The 23,483-nt window shown below is 44.0% G+C and overlaps 1 protein-coding gene across 1 annotated transcript in view; it reads right to left on the reverse strand.

Moving 5' to 3' along the window:
- Nucleotides 1-631: 631 nt before the first annotated feature.
- RAD17 (RAD17 checkpoint clamp loader component) overlaps nucleotides 632-23,483 on the reverse strand; it is a 28,075-nt gene continuing 5,223 nt past the window's right edge. Inside the window, exons 9-17 of the mRNA XM_075180134.1 lie at nucleotides 22,743-22,812; nucleotides 22,274-22,385; nucleotides 20,849-21,043; nucleotides 14,713-14,801; nucleotides 12,043-12,189; nucleotides 10,307-10,453; nucleotides 8,826-8,946; nucleotides 2,100-2,157; nucleotides 632-1,265 (exon numbers count right to left, since the gene is read on the reverse strand). Of these exons, the coding sequence (XP_075036235.1) occupies nucleotides 1,022-1,265; nucleotides 2,100-2,157; nucleotides 8,826-8,946; nucleotides 10,307-10,453; nucleotides 12,043-12,189; nucleotides 14,713-14,801; nucleotides 20,849-21,043; nucleotides 22,274-22,385; nucleotides 22,743-22,812 (1,183 nt within the window). The 3' untranslated portion in view covers nucleotides 632-1,021. The remainder of the gene's footprint in view (nucleotides 1,266-2,099; nucleotides 2,158-8,825; nucleotides 8,947-10,306; nucleotides 10,454-12,042; nucleotides 12,190-14,712; nucleotides 14,802-20,848; nucleotides 21,044-22,273; nucleotides 22,386-22,742; nucleotides 22,813-23,483) is intronic.

Consider the following 23,483-nt stretch of genomic DNA (forward strand, 5'->3'; position numbering starts at 1 on the left):
CACTCGTAGAATTTCCATGCACAAATAGAATACAATCTGGATAGGATAGATAAGACCATGGTATGCTATACACTCACTGCTAGAGGAGTCTGAGTGACTGCCATCCTAGGCGCCCACATTTTGTTGTATTATTTTGTGTGTACGTTTGTTAGATCTTCTTTTAGTAATACTATTCTTGTAACTGGATCAAGAATGTACGGCTTGTCAAATTAATCCCCGATTTACCGCTGCCTTTAATGTGTCGCAGTAAACCCCACATAAGCACCATACTGATATTTTACACTTCACAATGTTTTTGTAGTTTATACAGAATAGTGGATCCTCCATCAAATTTAAACCTTAATTTATGTTATTTTCATGTTGATTTTGGTCTCTCCAATCCTTCTTTGATATACTTAATTCTATTCAGTATGTACGGATTTTTGGATAACAGTAAGCATTTGCACTGTAAGTATTATGCATAATCAGATATTGTAATACTGTACCTAAGGGTATTAGCTGGGTTTTGCTTTACTTTGTTTTGTTAATATGTTCCAAAATATTACAAAAGTCTTCTTTATTAAATACATGATTACAAAAAAACAACAACAAAAAAAACTGTGTTAAAAGAAAAACGAACAAACATGAAACATTGTGGAAAAAAACCCAAACATTTTATTTACATAAATAGTTTAGTTCATTACTATACATAAAACTACATTTCACATTTTCTGTATGACAACTTGCGATGTGACAGCGGAGTCTGCGAGGCAACACGGGCAGTAAAGAGGCACAAAACACAGGAAAGGTGTTAAAAGCTGGGTACATTGTGTGATGATTTTTTTGACACTTCCAATGAGAAAAAAAAAAAAAAGTTGCTTCTCCGAGCTATGAAATGAGTAAATGAAGATGAAGCTAGCCCATGTACAGACATATCAAAGAGATATCTCCTTTAAGTCTTATTTAAATAGTTTTAATCAGGCCACCCTAGTAATCAGCCAGTGAAGCAGAAGGTCCAATGAAAGGCTGACGCCAAAAGAGTTCAGTCACTATCAAATTCCTCTATCTTCATCTCTTCATCATCCACAACGGACTGGGCTGCAATAGGTTGAGGTTGGCTGGATGGGAGGTCAGATTCCCCTCCTTGGCTGGAAGACAGTACTGGTGTACCAGACCCTTCTTTATTCTTACTGTTTTCTTTTACATTTTGTATATCACTTGGGTCCCCTTCATCACCGCTGTCAGCATCACCAGGGTCTTTGTCAGTGAGAGCTTCAAGCCTTATCCTGGAAAAAAACATTACATACATGAAGGACAAAGCAATTTTCTATTTGACCCAAAAACGTAAGTTTTCATGCAATGTTCATTCTCACCCTGACACATGAAAGCAAGTGGACAGATTTCCTTTGTAGTTTGCACTAACACTGCCACCTTCCATCACAAATTGCAAAATTCACCTCCTATAGACCTCAACCGTAGCTAAAAGTGTAGGCTATAGGACAAAGAGCTCAAATAATAAAGCACAGTATATCATTTATGATGAGCTTGGACATCACTGACAAAGCCACATGCATGAATTCACCGATCAGTGCAGATTATTTCCATCAACTAGGGCATTGCATTCTGAACTGCTGCAGACAGATATAAAGATAGAGAAGCACCCACCTTCTTAAACCACTTATTTCATGTATGTTATTAAGCCCAAGTACTATACAGATAGATCTTTATAGATGTTCAATAGTGTTAACTATTAAAATGTTTTTCTAGCAGTGATAAAAACTAAATGTTACATTCATCAATCAAATAGATTTACAAGTGAGTTTTTTCCCCCACTTAAAGTGCCCATACACAAGCAGATCTGAGGCATGTGACCCAATATCCAAACATCCGGATCCATTGTGGTTAAACGTTAACTACACTGTGAAATAGAGGCCTTTATACAACTGCTTTTTCCGCTCATTCCTATACATATGTTGAACGGAATGGTCAGTTTTCACCCGGCAGCCAAGTAAGTCTATATTGAAATTTGAACCAGCTGTCAAAATTGTATTATGAATGGGCACCTGACAAGTTAAACAGACCAAAATGGCAAGGAATTAGTCAGCGATGAGTAACTTTACCTTCCAAAATGCCTCTTTAAGGGAAGTCTACCAATATCCTGGATAAATGCAATTTGTGCTGCAGAAAGAGAAAGAAAAACAAACAAACAACAATCTGAAAAATTTGAGATGAAATGGTTTATTAGACATATGTATGGTCTTTCCTTTAATAGCCTGGTGGTTAGCTAGAACCAATATAAAATACTCAGCAACTAGAAATATCACTTTTACAGCGCAAGTAATAATATTTTTATTTATTTCTATTTCCAACAAAACAAAACCAAATCTCTTGGAGAGGTCACTTTTTTGATGAAGTCACACAACAGCTTCTGCCAAGTAAAAAGCCGGTTGTCCACATACTTCACAACCAGAAATTGGAGTTCTGGGAAATGTAGTTTGCCACCACTGGAGACCAACATGACTGCAATTCCTAGGAGTGCTTTTGCCTGAGAGACAGTGCCACCTACTGTACAGTATAAAAATAGTACTAACAATCAGGTGGCAGGTTACACACAGGAGACTATATATAACTTGTAATAATAAGTAAATGTGCAGTAAGTATGGCCATCTGCTCGTATAAACTGCAAGTGGAACTTAATATAACCCCACATATATAAAGCAGCTGTTAATGAAGAGAGAGGAGAGAGGAGAGACACATCAGTGGTGGAGTGAAAGGTGCAGGAAAGAGGAGTAGTGTGATTGCGTTGTATTCCAGTATTGTGATCATGTAAATGTGATGCGTGATTGATGATAATATATGTGGATATATGTTAGGAACCCCTCCAGCCGGCACAACACAACCCGGAGTCTACTCTGCCAGTCAGGTGTTCACTGGAGCCCCTGATGGTGGGGACAGACTGGGCTGCAGACTGACAGAGGGTCGTGAAGTGTGTACCGGCTGGGGAGAACCCAGGCAAGAAGAGTCAGGTCCACGCAGAGGTCAAAGGCCGGCAGCAGGTAACAGTAATGATGAACAAGCTGAGGTCAGAGGTCACAGGCAAAGTAGCAGAACGGGTAAACAAGCCAAGGATCAGGGTCACAGGAAACACAAGCGAAGTCCAATACGAAGCCAAGGGTCATACACGGGAAGTCAAACGTAGATACAGGATACAGGAACTGGAACAAGCAGGTCAGCAGACTGGAGCACAGAAGCTATAACCGGCAATGAGGCAGCAGACCTCATTGCCTTAAGTACAGACACAGACCAATCAGCAGTTGAACACACTCCTGCAGACTAATTTACTAGTATCCAGCAGGGCCAATCAGGGCTTGCCCCTGACCTACACAGTTGCAGGCTAATGCCTGTTAATAAGCCTAATCAGCCCACAGGCTGCCTGCTATGTGCATGCGCCCGGCTACCAGCACCGCCGGGACGCAGCGCTAGTGTACTAGCGTCTGGCCGTTGCCCTGGTAATGGCCGGACAGGAAGAGGAAATGACGTCCCGGTCGTCAAGGTGACGGCCGGGACGCTGGGGCGCATGAGAAGCGAGCCGCGGCGGCTGTGAGTACCGCCGCGGCTCGTGACAGTACCCCCCCCTTGAGGAGGGGTCAAGGGACCCCGACACCCAGGTTTTCTTGGAAATTTCCTGAAGAATTCCTTCAATTGTTTGGGAGCATGGAGTTGTCTCCGCGGAACCCAAGATCGTTCTTCTAACCCGCGGTTCCTCCACTGTACCAAAAAGTGCACCTGTCCTTGCACTTTTTTGGAATCCAAGATTTTCTGAACACTGTACCTCTGTGGCTTGCCTGAAGACTGGGCTTGAGCTGGATAAAGAACTGGTTTTAACAGAGAACAATGAAATGTGTTTGGAATTCTTAACGAGCCCGGAATTTTTAACCTAAATGCAACAGAGTTCACCTGCTTGATGATGGGAAACGGCCCGATGAATTTAGGGCCCAACTTCTTGCAAGGTTGCTTCAGCCTGATATTTTTTGTAGACAGCCAGACTTTCTGGCCAACCTTAAGAGAGCAGGGGGTACGGTGTCGGTCCGAAATTTTTTTTGCAACAAGTGAGGCTTGTTTTAAAGATGAATGTACTTTCTTCCAGACAACTCTGAGATCCCTGGCAGTGGAACGGATCTCCTGAATACCAACGGACTGGAGTGAATACAAAGAGTTAGATCTGGGGTGGAAACCATAATTGCAAAAGAACGGAGAGGTTTTCGTGGATGAGTGACAGGAGTTGTTACAGGCAAATTCTGCCCAGGGCAACAAGGAGGACCAGTTGTCATGGAACTCCGATATGTAGCATCGCAAGAACTTCTCCAAGGACTGGTTAACCCTTTCAGTCTGCCCATTTGACTGAGGGTGGTATGCAGATGATAAACTGACCTTGATTCCCAGGAGGGTACAGAATGATCTCCAGAACTGCGCTATGAACTGGGAACCCCGGTCGGAGACGATGTCTGTAGGGAGTCCATGGAGGCGGAAAATGTGTTGAATGAACAAGATTGCCAAATCTCGAGCAGTAGGAAGCCTAGTGAGTGGAATGAAATGTGCCATCTTGCTGAACCGATCTACCACGACCCAAATGGTATTGTGTCCCGCAGAGGGTGGCAGATCGACTATAAAGTCCATGGACAGATGTGTCCAAGGTTTACCAGGGGCGGCCAACGGAACTAACTGACCTACCGGGCGAGTCCTGGGAACTTTGTTCCTGGCACAAACTTCACAGGACCGGACGTGACTCTTGACGTCAGCAGACAGAGACGGCCACCATACAGTACGGGAAAGTATCTCTAGTGTTTTGTAGATGCCAGGATGTCCAGCAGTCCGACTGTTGTGTGTTTCAGCAAGAACTGTCTTCCTTAAATGAACTGGGACAAACAACCGTCCTACCGGAGTGTTGTCAGGAGCCAACTTCTGAAACCTTTGTAAGGTACAGCTCAGATCTTGAGTTAATCCGGCATGGACCATGGATACAGGAACAATAGGCTCTGGGTTAGTGACTGGGGCATGATGTGCCAGAAAACTTCTAGACAGAGCGTCTGCTTGAATATTTTTAGAACCAGGACGATAAGTGATAATAAAGTTAAATCGGGTGAAGAACAGTGACCACCGAGCCTGACGGGGGTTTAGGCGTTTAGCTGACTGAATATACTGCAGATTCTTATGATCCGTTATAACGGAGATCTGGTGTGCAGCGCCTTCCAACCAGTGTCGCCATTCCTCAAAGGCCCATTTAATTGCTAGTAATTCTCGATTTCCCACGTCATAATTGGTCTCTGCTGAGGAGAATTGGCGGGAAAAAAAGGCACATGGATGCAAGCGGTGAGTCTGAGGATCCTTTTGTGACAAGATAGCTCCAGCACCGACGTCAGAAGCATCTACCTCGAGAATAAATGGTACCTTTGGGTCCGGGTGTCTAAGGACCTGAGCGGACACAAAAGCTTCCTTTAAGGTTTTAAATGCATTTATTGCTTGCCGTGACCAAACAGCCGGATCACCCCCTTTGCGGGTCAAGGAAACGATAGGAGCCACGATGTCAGCAAAACCGCCAATAAATCTCCTGTAATAATTGGTGAATCCTAGGAATCTCTGGACCGCCTTGAGGTTATTGGGTTGTACCCAATCCAGGATTGCCTGGACCTTGGTGGGGTCCATGGAGAAACCCTCTGAAGAGATTATATAGCCAAGAAAGGATACCTTCTTAACCTCAAACTCACATTTTTCGAGTTTCGCGTAGAGATGATGTTCCCGTAGTTTCTGTAGGACTTGTCTGACATGACTCCGATGTGCCGGCAATGAATTGGAATATATGAGAATGTCATCTAAGTAGACAACAACAAAGTGTCCCAGGAACTCACGTAACACCTCATTAATCAAATCCTGGAACACAGCAGGAGCGTTACTAAGGCCAAACGGCATGACCAAGTATTCGTAGTGGCCCGAGAGCGTGTTGAACGCCGTCTTCCACTCATCACCTGCTCTAATGCGTATGAGGTTATAAGCACCACGAAGGTCGATTTTTGTGAAGACCGTTGCTCCTCTTAATTGATCAAAGAGTACAGAGATGAGAGGAAGCGGATAGGTGTTTTTAACCGTAATCATATTCAGTCCCCGATAATCGATACATGGTCTGAGTCCACCGTCCTTCTTGGACACAAAGAAGCACCCAGCCCCTACTGGAGACTTAGATGGCCTGATGAAGCCTTTCTCCAGATTTTCATCAATGTACTCCTGCATGGATTTGGTCTCTGGACCAGAGAGAGAATACAAACGTCCCTTGGGTAGTTTAGTACCTGGAATTAACTCGATGGCACAGTCGAACTCCCGGTGCGGTGGTAGAATATCAGCAGCCTTTTTAGAGAAGACATCCCAGAAGTCATGATACTGGGAGGGAAGCTGCTCCGGAATGGACCGAACCACACGTAGAGGTACTGTCAAACAGGACTGTGAACAATGAGAGCTCCACTGGACAATCTCTCCTTTTGCCCAATCTATGACAGGGTTATGACAGGATAGCCAAGGATGACCTAGAATCAAAGGTACTGACGGGCATTCAATGAGACGAAAGACTATAGATTCGGAGTGGAGAGCCCCAATCCTCAATTGTAGTAGCGGGGTCTCCCAGGTAACCTTACCGCCTGGCAATGGAGCACCATCTGAACGTGAGCTGTGCAGGAACCAATACCGCATTTTTTTGGGAGACAATTTGTAGACCTAAGTGAACTCTCCCCTCGTTCCCTAGGCATGCTCGTTTCCCGACTTGTTTGGGCAAGAACGGGAGAAGTGGCCTCTTGCGCCACAATATAAACATAAGCCTTGTGACCGTCTCCTGTCTCTTTCCTCAGAGGAAAGACGGTATGCTCCCAATTGCATTGGTTCCTCACCATCCTGGGAGATAGGAACGAAGGCGGATGGAGGAGATGACGTTTCCTTTTCAGTTTTCCGCTCTTTATATCTCATGTCAATTTTAATGGAGAGGTGCATCAGATCCTCCAGAGAGCTAGGAGACGGGTATTGCACCAGCGAATCTTTAATCTGTTCAGATAGGCCGACACGGAACTGACTACGTAAGGCAGGGTCGTTCCATCCACTGTCAGGTGACCATCTACGGAATTCCGCGCAGTATTCTTCTGCTGACCGTCGGCCTTGTTTCAAGGACCGTAGATGAGCTTCTGCGGAGGCCACTCGATCCGGGTCATCATACAGTAAACCCAATGCCTCAAAGAAGGAGTCTACGGACTGCATGGCCGGACTGGTCTGTGGCAAAGAAAACGCCCAGGACTGGGGGTCACCCTGTAGAAGGGAAATAATAATCCCAACTCGTTGCTGCTCTGAACCGGAGGAGCGGGGTCTCATACGAAAATAGAGCTTGCAGCTCTCCCTGAAGTTCCGAAACAAGGTTCTATCTCCGGAGAACCGATCCGGTAAATTCATTTTGGGCTCACAGATGGGACCTGGAGGAGGTTGTGAAGCTTTTGTGGCTTCTTCTTGAACAGACATACGCTCAGCCAATCCCTGCATCATCTGATACAAAGACTCAACATGGCCTGCTATGGTTTGTGCCGGAGACGGTGTGGATCCACTTGCATCCATCCTAATCTTGTCTCCGTGAGTAGGCCGGTTATAATGTTAGGAACCCCTCCAGCCGGCACAACACAACCCGGAGTCTACTCTGCCAGTCAGGTGTTCACTGGAGCCCCTGATGGTGGGGACAGACTGGGCTGCAGACTGACAGAGGGTCGTGAAGTGTGTACCGGCTGGGGAGAACCCAGGCAAGAAGAGTCAGGTCCACGCAGAGGTCAAAGGCCGGCAGCAGGTAACAGTAATGATGAACAAGCTGAGGTCAGAGGTCACAGGCAAAGTAGCAGAACGGGTAAACAAGCCAAGGATCAGGGTCACAGGAAACACAAGCGAAGTCCAATACGAAGCCAAGGGTCATACACGGGAAGTCAAACGTAGATACAGGATACAGGAACTGGAACAAGCAGGTCAGCAGACTGGAGCACAGAAGCTATAACCGGCAATGAGGCAGCAGACCTCATTGCCTTAAGTACAGACACAGACCAATCAGCAGTTGAACACACTCCTGCAGACTAATTTACTAGTATCCAGCAGGGCCAATCAGGGCTTGCCCCTGACCTACACAGTTGCAGGCTAATGCCTGTTAATAAGCCTAATCAGCCCACAGGCTGCCTGCTATGTGCATGCGCCCGGCTACCAGCACCGCCGGGACGCAGCGCTAGTGTACTAGCGTCTGGCCGTTGCCCTGGTAATGGCCGGACAGGAAGAGGAAATGACGTCCCGGTCGTCAAGGTGACGGCCGGGACGCTGGGGCGCATGAGAAGCGAGCCGCGGCGGCTGTGAGTACCGCCGCGGCTCGTGACAATATATATACGGATTGTGCATTAAGTTTATGTTGTCAGTAAGGAGAGTGCGAATTTAATTATCCCCAACATTTTAACATACTTGCCTACTCCCTAGGAACGTCCGGGACACTCCTGAATCCTGCTTTCTTTCATGAGAAGTGGGGCGTTGATGAAGTGATGTGGACATCAGACCTCGATGGGCAGGTCCTGATGACACAGTTTGAATCATCATGGCCCCGCTGCACAATGACTTCATGACACAAATCGAGGCCTAATGTTGCAAATCACATCAAGGCCTCACTTGCCCTTTGGAGGTCCAAAAAGCAGGCAAGTATGTGTTAAAAACTGCATGTTGGCAGATGTTCTACTATACAGGCAAATTGGCATTTTCTTTTCCACAAAGCAACAACTCCGAGCATTTTACCACGTTACCTTGGTTTCTCAGTGGGTTGGTGAGCTTAGCCAGATATGGAATCACCTGGGTTTGAAGGCACAGTGGTGAGGAACAGAAACTGGAAAAAAGTTCTCTTGCAGCAACAGAGTTTTCCTGGTACTGTAAATGGGAAAAAGAATGAAAAGGAGACATACCTTGTTACAGCTGTTGCTTTAAGCTCATAACAATAGGCATACCTATTGATATGAGCCTATAATAGGTTTACCTATGCTCATATCATAGGTAAATCCTTGTAACAAGAGGAAATATACAGTCCAAATATGCAACAAGCATCAAATTACACCTTGGAAACACAATGTGGATGGCACACAAACATTTATTTAAAGCCATTTCACATAGCATGTATATCATTCCACAAAAGTTACAGAAACAGTATCTTTTTCTCAGATGGTAAATTAAGAGCTAATGTTAAAGTGAAGGAAGAGTGAATTATGAGAGTGTATGTGTCCTAAAGTGTTTACAGAGTTTGGAGAGTTTTTTTCCTGGGAAATAATACTCTTAGGAATGTGTGAGCTATACACCCTGCATTATGCGCAAGATTTTCATTGCAAAGTACAGCGAAGGTGCACAGTTGTGCCCAGTTTTGCAGAGCAGTTATTTAAAAAAAAAAAAATTGTTTTATCCATCGAGATTATAAAAATGAAATGAAGGAGTTGAGAGGGTGCCTTTGTAGGAGGCCGTCTTATCTGTGCTGCAGGGCACAAAGCCATTTCCACTTCACCATGTAAAAAAGTAAATAAATTGATAAATAAAAAATACATAAAAATCTCCAAACTGACAAAAATGCCACATGTAATAAAGACAGTACCAGTGGCCACTCACTCTTATGATCCATTTATGCCATCAATAATGTTAAATTGAGCTATTATTTAAAAATAAAAGTGGAATAATACTTAAGTAAAGTGGCAAGAGGCTGGACAGTGCCGCGTCTTAGCGGTTGTAAGGTGCGCCTCGTCAGATTTGTCCGCCTCCCGCAGAGGGTTGGTGTGTTCCCTGTAACGCGCTGAGTGGACCAACTAGCTGCACTACTGAAAAACCAAAGCCACTTGCTGGTGCATCCAGTGCATGTAATGAGATCCAGTGAAAGGAGGCCATTCTGTGGGCTAAATCAGTATTAATGAGAATGCAGGCGATCAATTCCCTTAGGAGTCAGTGACACCATTGAGATATTACATGACCAATATTGAAGGAGGCAGAATTAATAGTCTTAAAGTACTTGTTTCTAATGGAGTGGCCACATGCCGTACAGATGGCTGCCTTCACCGTGTGAAGGGAATCACATAGAGGATGATAAATAGTAAAACAAAGTATTTGAGCACAATGCTGCTCCTAACATAAGAAGCGATAGGGGAAGTCCTGTTAAATGATTATGTTAGTGAGTGCATGCCTTCCTGCCTCACTCAGATGGATGTGTTAGTGGTGTGCAAACTAGGACAGCTTAATTTAATTATGAATGTACCTTTTTATTAACAAGAAGCCACTGTGGTTTGTGTAGAGGTCGGAAGCCAACTCCTGATTGACAATTGGCAAAAGCTCTAGAACTGTTGGCGTGTAAGACTCCTCTGCTGGCAATTGACGAGCTGTACACATTCAGTGTCGATCGGGCCTGCACGTTAAAAACAAAAAATAAAATCACACTTGTATACAAATTGTATTCGGGTGCAGGGGATATACATTTATAAAGAGATTTAATTTGCCATTCCTGAATATGGAGATTGAAATGTATAAATCCCGATTTGTTTTACAGTGCTACACACAAAATATAGTCGACCATTACCAGTAAGAAACAATACCAGGTTCATTTCAGAAATCGGCTTTTGTGTATTTCATGTGCAAGAAAAAAAAAAAAAAAAAAAACAGAAGAAGAAAAGAGATTAATGATTATCTAATATTGTACAAATCAGGCAGGCTAATTTGGAATGAATGACCTATGTACAAATACTTAACTTAGCATTTTATGCTGCAGGTGACCAAATAAAAAAAAAATTGGCTCAGCTATGTTAACAATTTTTTATCTCTGTTTGAGAAGACATTTACTTGAAGACTATTTCTAAAACAAATTTAAAAAGTAAAACACATATGGAAAACCAAGTAGTGATTATTTTGCTCAATCAATACTTTATTATTATTTAGCAGTAAACAAAGGTTTTGCTATTCTTACAAGTGCTAACTACAACTGTATAAGGTGACATTATTATTATTCTTTATTTATATGGCGCCACAAGGTTTCCACAGAGCCAAACAAAATTAACAGTGGACCATACAGGGTACGACAGTACAGAACAAGAAAAGTAAAACCAAGACTCTAATAGCTCCAAGCGGTGGTACTCACTATCGCGAGGACTGCAACCCCGACAGTACTAGGCCTGACTTGAACATTCCGAAGCTAACATGCCCGACCGAAGTAGAATAGAGACTGTAAAAATAATGACGTTTTAGAACAGCGACAGTGCGAGATCCCGGGACTAGTAAATGACGTCACTGTAAAACGCGACACTACTATTACTGCTGTTAAGGGGGTATACAAGAAAGCGCCAGCTGTACAATGTAGAAGTTTTGTCAAAAAAACATTGTACAGCCAGCGCTTTCTTGTATACCCCCTTAACAGTAATAGTAGTGTCGCGTTTTACAGTGACATCATTTACTAGTCCCGGGATCTCGCACAGTCACTGTTGTAAAACGTCATTATTTTTTAAAGTCGCAATTCTACTTCTGTCGGGCACGTCAGCTTCGGATTATACAAGTCGGGCATGATACTGTCGGGGTTGCAGTCATTGTTAAAAGGTACCCAACCCGCTCCAAGCATAGCAAGTACAGTGACGTTGGTGAAGTAGACATGATTTTACTTGCGTTTATTCATCGGGACAACATTACCAGATTTACCTCCAATGACGGCATACCAGTAGAGTGACACGCTTCCACAGAACCAGCATACTACTGAATGCAATGTTTTAGTGGCTGGGGCCCCCAACAACTGCATAATTAAGGCCCCTGCTATTCTCGACCTTACAGGAGCCTTAGGGTATCAAACAGGTCCAGCCTGAACACACATGAACATTATTTTTACATCACATTTCTAGACATCACCTTACAGACAGGTAAGTGCATTGTATTGTAAATTTGTTAAAAAGCAATTAACAAAGACTTGTTTACAAAGACTGAAATGGTTAAAATGGCACAGATACTAAATCTTACATTCCAGTCACCGGTGAGAACGTCTGCAGCACTGAGGTACTCGCTGGCTCGGACAACATCATCAATATCGGAGAAAAAATCTAAATAGTTCTGGTGAAGATATAAATTGAACAGCTCACTTCGCATGTGTGACTTCTCTACAACAGCCTGAGGAGCAAACACATGGGGAACAATCCTATAGTTAGTGTATTATATCAAAATCTTAACAGGAAAACAATACTTGGTTTAGGCAAGAGAAGCGAACTGGTACACACTGCATGGAATAAACAATGGGGTAAGATATGCTGTTTATGTACAAATAAGATTATGGTGTGATGGGAAATCAGGACAGACCAGTAACACGGATGGGAAAATACCACTTTAAAGGAAGGTATAGAATGGTCAGGGAAACTATTGGTGATCCAAACAACAGAGTGCCGAATGGTCTCACCAAGCGCAGGCTACACCTTCTCCCTCCCTCTATTGCAACAAACTAATATGGTGTTCCACTTCCCCCTAAATCAATTAGAGATGCTCACTGACCTCCGTGAAGTGGTTTTGGATCTGGATTAGCTTCCTGTTTTGTTTTTGGCAAAACCACCCTCGTGTTTTTTTGTTTTGTATTTTTTTTAGAAAAATTGCTAATATCACATAATTTTGCTCTTTTTTTGATCCTAAAAATTTTATTAACCTCAATAAACACTAATTTGAAGTCATTTGCAGTCAATTTTGACCACCTCACAGGTCACAATATTATTTTCATACACTTTAGGACAAATACTGCAGCGACCTGGCTGGATACTAAGCGACAGAGCAATGACTCAAACACACGGCAGTTCCTACCATATCTAGTACACACTGGCACACAGCAGTGGCAGAAAAGAAAAGTCAAAAGAAAAGCCTGCAAGGCCTAGTATTTGTCTTTCAGGAATGACAATCAGCAATGGAGCTCTTCTCTTTAGGTGTATATAATACCATACACTTTTTTGTGCAAATTTAGAAGAAAAGCCTAGGACTAGTAGTTGTATTTCTGCAATGAGAATTACCAATGGAGCTCTCCTTTCTGTGCATTACCCATATAACACTGTAGAATTGGACTGCAGAATTCCATCAACCCTGTAAGCACTATTATTTGTATTTTTCTGCAATGAGATTTAACACTGAAGCTATGGAGCTCTCCTGAATGTCTCCGATTACTTTCTTTAACACTGCTACCACCCTCCTCTTTCAATTCTCTAACTTTGCCTGCCCAACTGCTCTACACTCTGTACTACCCCTTCTGTGTCCCTCTCTCAAATGGCGCTTGATCGCCATGGAGGGCGGTATTTATAGATTCCAAAACTCCCGAGATCCGACGACGTCACAATGACGTTTTGCCTCATTTTCAATTCCGAAAAGCAGGAAAGATCCCCTAAGTTCGGGTGTGTTCGGTTTCCGAGGAACCGAGCCGGAGCATCTCTAAAATCAATACAAGTTAAAGAAGATCTTTGCTATTAACTTTAGTATTGTGAACTGGGAAACAGAGTGATCAAGCTTTTATTTTTTACATTTTCCCAGCATTACACCAGATAACAGGCAAGGGAAGATGTAAAATAAAGTAGGCGAGTGCATAGGATACATGAACTACATGCTGAAGAGGAATGCTCATGCAAGTATACTGTGTCTGAGGCAGCCTGGCTCTCCAACTAACAGTGTACCAATACAGTATTGCTTGGTCATACATTATTGCTGGTCATCACCAGACAATAACAACCTATGCTACAGAAATTGTTAAGGAGTCCAGAGAAGGGAGGTTATAATGCCCAAACCTCCCCCATCCTGGCTTTAATAAACCCTCATTTGATGCAGTAGGTTGTCTAGTGTTCAAAAGATAAGATTTTATTATGAAAATCAAGTTTTTTTAGCGGCTTTGAAAAGGTGGATTGATAAAGAAAGAACCACAAAGCATTTTGTTGGTATTTAGAGGAAAAACACACACACACACACACACACACACACACACACACACACACACACACACACACACACACACACACACACACACACACACACACACACACACACTTGCTTTTATCACAATCCAATAAAAAAAACACTTTTATGGCCTTTTTGGGTATATTTTTTTTGTTCCAGATGTGTCAGGAGGTATAAGCAAACTAATAGTATGTTCTGAAAAAGAAAAGTCTTCTGATAAAGACAAGATATAATAAGTGTGGGTACTGCTAATGATGTTGGAATGTGGTAAGACCAAAAAGGCTCAGCGGGGAAGGGGTTACTGTCCAAACCAGATTTTATTTAATCACAGCTCCTAAAAAAAGGTGGATAATATCATCGATACTGCCAAGTGCAGAAATGCATCCTGAATTTATGTCATGTGACAATGTATGCCATGCTTTTTTTCAATTTAACAACTTTACTCTGAAACCAAGTAGATAATGATAATTAGATAGATAATTTTTCCGTTATTCAGAATTTAAATGCAAGTATATAATCTCTTAAAGTAGTGTTTCTCAAACCTGGTCCTCATGGAGCACTAACAGTGCATGTTTTCCAGATCTCTTTGCCAGAGCACAGGTGTATTCATTACTGACTGACACATTTTACATTTTTCTTGTGAGCTGGAAAACCTGCACTTTTAGGGCTCACTGAGGATTGGACTTGGGAAACACTGTCTTAAAGGATGTCTCTCACCTCTGGAAGAACAAGAAGTACGTCTCTATCATGCTGAGACAAATGTGCTGGCAATTTATGGTAGTCTGAGTCAGTGTCTGGAGGCTCTCCTGAGAAACAGACATTTAAAAACAAAACAAAAAAAACCCATCATATAATTAACCTCTATTAATATAGAACAAACATATTAAAGCACTTTCCAAACAATGTTTAATCATTCGCACTAGTCCCTGACACAGTGGAGCTTACAGTATAAATTCTAACACACACTAACATTTATTTGCCAGTAGATTTTTGGACTTTGGGAGGACACCCACACAAATAAGGGGAGAGCATACAAACTCCACTCAGACATTGTATATAAACATGTGATGTGACTGAGTTTTTCCCACCAACGTTGGTTCCAGTAATATGTAATATAATGTAGAGCCATCGCACCCACACACTGGCCACCATATAATCAATGTACAGTGTTCATTTAAATGGTCCTTTCATGATAATATACAGTCATATATCAGTCAGTGTAAGCTGTTACTAAGCAGTTTAATATTTACTACTAGTTGCAAAAAAAGGGATTTTGTTTACTTACCGTAAAATCTGTTTCTCCGACTCCATCGGGGGACATTGCAGTACACTGGGGTACAGTAGGTGGACTAGGAGTTTAGACACTTATCATACTTGTTGAATACACACTCCTCAACTACTATGACCCTCCTCTGTCCCAGTAAGCTCAGTTTTGAATAACCAAGCAGAGAGCGAAAGCCAACAAGGCAGAAAAACCTGAACAAAATAACTAAATACAGAACAGAACATTTTCAGAGCAAAAGGGGAAGGTGGGCAGTGTCCCCCCAATGTAGTCAGAGAAACAGATTTTACGGTGAGTAAAAAATCCCTTTTTTTTCCCCCTACCATTGGAGGACACTGCGGTACATTGGGGACATACCAAAGCTGCCCCCTAAGGGAGGGATTGCTCTGGAACAGCTGCGCACAACACCTTGAGGCCAAAACTCGCATCTGCGGATGCAAAGCCCTGCAACCTATAGAATCTTGAAAAGGTGTGGACAGTTGACCATTTTGCCGCTCGGCACAACTGCTCCGCCGAGGAACCGTGACGCGCTGTCCAAGATGCTCCTATGGCTCTAGTGAAAAGCGCCCTTAAGGATTCTGGCACAGAACGAGATGCATGGACATAATCCAAGTGAATGGTGGAAGTGATCCAGTGAGCAATGGACTGCTTAGAGGCAGGCCAACCCCTCTTATGCACGCCATAGAGGATAAAAAGGTCATTCGTCTTTCGGACAGAAGATGTGCGATCAACATAACATCTCATCTCAAGATGCTGAAGAAGGACGAAATGCTGGAACAACAATTTCCTGATTCAAGTGGAACCGGGACACCACCTTCGGAACAAATGAGGGTTTAGTGCTGAGGACCATTCCATCTACATGGAAAACTAGGAATGGAAAAATCGCAGCAAAGTACTCCCAGCTCTCACACACGTCGAGCTGAAGCAATAGCTAGGAGGAATACCGCCTTCCAAGTGACATGATGTAGGTCTACTAAATCCAAAGGCTCAAAGGGAGGTCTAGTTAGAGCCTGCAGGTTACGAGACTGGGGTCCCATGGTTCCACAGGATGAACAAAAGGTGGCTGAACGTGTAAGACACCCTGAAGGAATGTATGTGCCTCCGATAAAGCCACCAGCCAGTGCTGAAAATATATAGAAAGTACAGACATCTGCACTTTAAAAGAACCCAGACGAAGTCCTTTATCCAGACCCGCCTGCAAAAAGAAGAGTAACCGGGGAAGGCTAAAGTAGGAAGTGTGAAACACCTGAGATTCACACCAGAGGATGTATGCCTTCCAGACGATCTATCCAATGATAGATGGCCGAAGATGAAGATTTTCGAGCTCTTATCATGGTACTCACTGCACCCTTAGACAACCCTCTCGCCCTGAGTATCAAGGTCTCAACAGCCATGCCATCAAATTCAGCCGATCTAAATAGTGGCAGAGAAGAGGGCCCTGAGCGAGGTGGTCTGGACGAACTGGCAGAACACGGGAGGTTCCGCTATCATTCCCTGAATGTCTGAGAACCATGCCCTGTGTGGCCAATTTGGAGCCACTAGAATTGCAGGGACGCGTTCTCTTAACTTTTTTAGCACCCGCGGAAGCATTGGGAATGGAGGAAACAGATCCACTAGACCAAAGCGTCATGAGATTGTCATGGCATCAGGGTACCCCCCGCTTGAGGATCTCTTGACTTCACTTGACTTCTAGCAATTAACAAGAATTTGAAAATTTAGACGGGATGCCAGGAAGTCGATCTCTTGAGTGCCCCAACGCTGTACCAGAAGAGCAAAGACCTCCTTGTGGAGAGACCACTCCCCGGGATGCATCTTGTGACGACTGAGGAAGAACGGCTTCCCAATTGTCCACCCTTGTATGAATATGGCAGAGATTATCAGAACATGACATTCCACCTAGTACATAATCCTGGATGTCTCTCGTAGTGTCATGGAGCTGCACATCCCCCCTGGTGGCTCAAATAAGCCACTGCATGGCATTGTCTGACTATTTTTAAGGGTTTCCCAGTTAGAAACCTCTGCCCCTGAAGTAACACTCAGTGAAACGCCCTGAGTTTCAGGACATTGATGGATAGTGTGGTCTCCTAAGGGGACCAGAGACCCTGAAACCTGAGAGACCCAACAACTGCACGCGAGCCGAACAGACTGCTGGCATCTGTGGTGACCAGGGTCCAGGTCCAAGCACGGAATGACTGGCTCTTTTCTAGATTTTGTCTGCTCAACCACCATGAGAGGGATAAGAGTGTGGTTCTAGACAGTTTGATAATCTCTCTGTTGAAATGTTCATGGGAGCCGGACCATTTCAGAAGAATCTCTCTCTGGAGAGGTCGTGAGTGGAATTGTGCGAAAGTCCCCGCCTCGAATACAGACACCATGGACCACAACAGCTTCATGCAACGGAGAAGAGATACTTCCCGTCACATCATGAGAGTCCTGGTCTTGTGCAGAAGGTAGACTCTCTGGGTTAAAGTGTTGAAAAGGAGACCCAGAAACCACAGAAGGAATGAGCGAGTACTTGGGTAGATTCAGCACCCAGCTGTGCTCCTCTAGAAAGTGAATGGTGATCTGTATGTGGTGCAAGAGCAGAGCTGCGTACGGCGCCTTCAATAGGAGATCGTCCAGATAGGGAATGATTGTGACTCCCTGGGAACGCAATAGTCCTGCCATCACCTTGCTGAAGCCCCTTTGGGGCAGTGGTCAGGCAGAATGGTAGAGCGCTGAACTGATAATGATGTTTCTGTACTGCAAAGCGGAGGAGACACTGGTGTCTCTCCCAAATGGGTACATTTAAATAGGCGTCCGCCATAGACATCAGGGATATGAACGCTCCCTGTTTCATGCTTGCAATAACCGTGTGCAGGGATTCTATGTGGAACCTGAGCATGCAGACCCTGTTTGTTGAGGGTCTGTAAATTCAGTATGGGACGGAATGACCTGTCCGGTTTAGGAACCAGGAAGAGATTGGAGTAATATCCCCATCCTCTTTCCTGCTGCGGGACTGGAAAAATTACTCCGGACGATAGGAGCTTTCTGATGGCGTCATGAAGTGCCTTGCGTCTGATGGCACAAGAGAGAAGAGCTGTGGTAAAGAAGTGTTTCGCGGTAAACTGCACTAGATCGAAGACATAACCTTGTGTTACAATCCCCCTCACCCAAGTGTCTGTGTCTGAAATCCGCCATCGTTCCTGAACACGTAGTAGACGAGCCCCCACCACACTATTCAGGAGTGGGATCCTGTCATGCTGCAGGCTTGTCCTCAGTCCTGGGAGTTCCGGCCACTATGGTGTGCTTCTCTACGGGCCGATGACTGTCCACTGGAGGGAGCTCCACGACCTCTACCAAAAGACCGAAACCGTGACGGTCTCGGTTTACTGGAGCTAACGGGTAGAGAGGTACTCTTGCCCCCTGTGGCTACCTGAATAATCCTTTCTAATTCAGACCCAAACAATGCGATACCATCAAAGGGCAAAGCTTCCAATGTGCATTTGGAGTCCGAATCCACCGCCCAGAAGCATAACCACAAGGTATGATGGGCTGCAATGATGAAGCTAGAATTGACTGACTCAGCATCCATAGATGCTTGTCCCACATAATTTTGCTGGAGACCCTTAACCAACTGTTCTGCCCAGAGCTGAATGGCCTTATTAAACCAGGATATGGACATGTTGGGTCTAAATAAGTTACCTGCCGCTACACAAGCCGAGCGGAGCATAAGATTACATTTCTTGTCCATTGGATCCCGCAGAAAGACCCTGCCCTGCGCAGGAACAGACGATGAAGTAGACAAACGAGCCACTGGGGGGTCCACCCTAGAGGTAACCTCCCATTTATCAGATTCCTCAGCTAGTAGTGGATAGAGATTTGAATCTGCCCGGCATTTGAAAATGCCTGTTTGGCTTCTGCCATGCCTCAGCCACCATGTCCAACAGCTAAGGGAATGGGGAAAACAAACAACCTGTTTCTTAGGTCTTTTGAAAAAGAGAAAAGCCGAGGGGTCTACCGTTTCCGGTTCCGCAAACCCTAATGAGTGTCTGACCCCCAGAATAAGATTATCCACATTGTGCACCGAGGAAGACTCCTCTCAGCCTAGTGCATCCTCTCTGTCGGATTCTAAAAACAACTCGCCCTCTTCCCCTGACGAGCGTTCGGAATCCGGCGATCTGACCCAGGCCGGTTCCTCCATGATTGTCGACACCAGGGTAGGCGTACGGCGTTCACAGCTGTCAGCTTCACAGGTTGCACACAGGGTGTCTGGGTCAGACTGTCCAAAAGATACATTTACCATTACACTTTGCACGGCTATAATGCTGCACAGACATTCCAGCAGGTCCCTTACCCATGCAATTCTCTTTTTCAGACATGATGCTGTATATTTATGTATATATCATTTTTTTTTTCTTTTTAATATATATCCATATAAATGAGATAACAGTTATATTAGCAAGGCTTAAAAAAGCGTGTGAAGAAAGGGGGAAGTTCTGCCCCCAGGACTGACCTCCCTAACAGCCTCCTCCATTATGGCTGTCTGCTGGTGTCTCTTAGCGCTGCAGGGTAATTGAAAATGCCCAGACCTGCAGCTGCAATTCCGGTCAGCGTCTCCTATGGAATGCAATCACCTGACCGATACCCGGTATAGACTGCTCGTTGTCTAGGGGAATTGCAGGCAATTCAGTCACATCGGGAGGAGAGGCTTGACAGCTTCAGTTCTGTCCGGCACATCAGCTTTCAATTCTGCCGATTTAGGCAGATCTGATGCCGGTATATGTCGTACACGGCTCTCATGCTCCGCTGTTCATTTACTCTAGGGGAAGGAAAACCCGATTGCCAGCAGTGGTGTAGGGGGTGAGGGAAGCAGGCAGGCTGCACACCTCTGCACAGGAACCCGAGTGAAGGAAGCCGACAGGCTATTCACTCCTGGTTCTTTTACATGGGCCCTGCGCTGCACCTAAATGGGATTGTAAATAAAATAAAAACATGACAATAAACTATTACTAACCAAAGCATAGGCAGAAGCCTCATCAGAAGTGTTCCATCTTCTAAGGCACTTAACAAAAACTGAGCTTACAGTGACAGAGGAGGGGCAAAGTAGGGGAGTGTGTATTCCACAAGTATGATAAGTGCCTAAACTTCTAGTCCACCTACTATACCCCAGTGTACAGCAGTGTCCCCCAATGGTAGGAAAGAGAAATGATTTTACAGCCCACTGTGTAAGTCGCAGATAGAGGGTGCCATAGAGAAACGCACAGCTATACAGAATGTCATTAGAGACAGCGACCCCCTACATTATTTTAGTGTAATTTCCAGGTAGTAGTATTACCCATTCAGTGTCAGTATTGCTATTACAAATACCATGGATCCTTTGTTTCAGCTGTTTGCAGTTGTATCTTGCAGACTAGAAAGGTTTGCATCAAACATCAGTATCACATGACTACACAGTATCTACATGTTTCTGTTGAATTATATCTGCACGCCAAATATTTTTGAAAAAGTTTGAAATTAGTCATAATAAAGTCAAACACGCCACTTAAAATAGTAGAGGACAGGCGCAAAATTGTTACATTACAATCTTACTTTTGCAGTGAAGTATTTTTCCCAGTGCTCGGAATAAAAAAAGAGAAGCATCTTTGCCTCCAATTGCTTGGATGTCATCAGACGTTTCACCTATTTTATCGGATTTCTTTTTAGCCTTTGATTTGGATGAGGTTTTCTCTAGCTTCGTTGATTTTCCTTTCTTTTTAGACCAGAAATCATTTGGTAAAGCAGCATCTATAATCAACAGAAATATAATAAAAACAGTTGAAAGCAATCAACTTTCCTTGTGACAATTTTATACGTTTTCGGGACTCAGCAAAATGTTCTATTTGCAGAATGGAACAGATGTGCTTGCTACAAAGTGTATACCATTGCTGGGCAAAGTTACATTTAAATTATATGTTAATTATTGGAGTACTATTGTTATTTATTCCGTTCTACTCACTCTGCAAGTGAGTCAGTCATGTGCACAACAAGCATTATCATGAAGGGGAGGAATCACTTGAAATCTTCAGGTTTCCCCCTGTCTGGTGACAAGAATACCATATGCCCGAACTACATTAAACAAAATAGTAATTTGTCACACTATCCCTTTAATAAAATGCTTGTTTTATGTAATATATGAAATACTTTTACTAAACATTTTTATGAAAATATCTTAAAAGACATTAAAAGTTGGATGTGACTGCATAATTGCATGTGTCAAAAGGAAACAAAGAATGACCCATTTTATTTACAGGTATCTGATGCCAGCTTGGTGTGTCAGGCGCCGTCCGCACGGCCGCCTGACTGCCTGACCGCGCGTCTGGTTGCTATGCAACCAGACGCATCACTTCCGGATCCCCCCTGCCATCTGACTCCTCGCTGTATGACGCGCCCCGTTGCTAGGCAACGGGACGCTATGTAGGATTCCCGGCGGCAGGTATGACAGCGCTGCAGCGCTGATGCTGATTGGGTCACCACACTATTTAAACCTCTTCCTGCCCTCTAACCAGTGCCAGAGTATCAGGTCTTCCTGTCTCCAGCGTTTGTGTGTACCAGTTGCTGTATTGTTCCCGACATTCCTCGTGCTGCTTGTGACCCTTTTGACCCGGACCGTTTGACCACCCCTATCTGGATTCTGCCTTTGTACTGCGCTCCCTGAAAGTTACCGACCCGGCTTGCCTCACCATTCTTCTGGATTTCCCTTTGTACCTCCTCTACCTGAACGTTGCTGAACCGGCCTGTCTGACACCCCCTTGTATCTCGCTGTGGACTCTAGGAAGGACCGCGACCTGCGTGTCCCTGCAGCGGAGTCCATACTTCCTTGCGGGGGTTCCTGGTGAATACCAGGGGCACGTTAGACTCCGCGCCTTCCTCTGAGTTGCGCCAACAACAGCAGGTACCCACTATCAGTCATACACCCACTATCAGTCGTGACATGGTGGTTTTATTAAGGTAGAAATCTGAAAGTTCAAACTTTACCTTTAAGTGCTGAGAACTGAAGACTATTGATGGCACTTCTGATATCTCCTGAACTTCCAGAGGACAGTAACTCCAGAGTCTTCTTGTCAGGGATAACACATCTTCCCCCACTCTGAAACAAGAAAATGACAAGAGGCACATCAGAACACAAATCGAGGAGCCAGTACATATACTCCCAAAATACAACCACATGAGATACAGGAACTAACCCACAGATACTCTAAGAAACCATTGCTCCTCACTGCACCAAAGACGCAAGGCTCTGTCTACATTGATTCACCTGGAAGATGGTAATGGCCACAGCCATGAGAGTGCGATACGTCCAGGTTTGACATAATAAGACATAATGACACACCAAAGCAGAATGGCCTTAATGCTGATTATACAGGTCCATGACTTCAGTTTCATAGTGTTTAAGATGCAGGGCTGAGTGGTAATTAGAAGATGCTCAGATTACGCAGACACTTACCGCAGCAGCCTCTGAAACAGCAATTCTAGTCAGCACTTTCATCATGCTGGTGGGAGCAACTGGATTGAAGCTGCAAAAAAAAAAAAAAGGGTGAATAGGATACATTCGGTTTTTAATTATAACTAATTATATATGAATTACACGCAGCTACTAGGACTGGTTGGTGGGTGCTAAGAATATCAGTGCAGACAGAACAACATTATCTTGCTATATGTAAAGACGCTAATGAACAAAAACCAGAAAGCTCAGGAGAGACCAAAAAAAAAAAAAAGGGGGTATAGTACAAATGTGCAGTTATGTGAATTAGACTTCATACATGTGGCAGAAATCATTAAACATCCTATAAATCACACAAACAATGGCCACATGCTGTGATACTGCCACCAATATCGGACAACTAGGCCCACATTACAGCATATGTGGTAAGAAAAGGAGTGCAACGTCTGATATTAATCAGATTTCAATGGATCATTATCAGAGGAAGTAACTACCCAAGGTATATGCCAAAGCAAGACCGGGATACTGCTATAACAAATCTGACAAGCAAGTCTTAATTATACATCTACCTCTGGAAGTGCAATGATAATTTATTCCTAAATTGGAGGATTTTTACATCTAACAATACTCAGAGATTGCCAGATAGCCATATTATCAGCCACTATCTGAAAGTATTTTATGGGGTGTATTCTATTTGGGAATCAAAAAACCTGTACATATTACAACTTTTAGTATTTTGTGTGC

The sequence above is a fragment of the Mixophyes fleayi genome, chromosome 1 (genome assembly GCF_038048845.1).
Source record: "Mixophyes fleayi isolate aMixFle1 chromosome 1, aMixFle1.hap1, whole genome shotgun sequence".
NCBI classification, from domain to species: Eukaryota; Metazoa; Chordata; class Amphibia; order Anura; family Limnodynastidae; genus Mixophyes; species Mixophyes fleayi.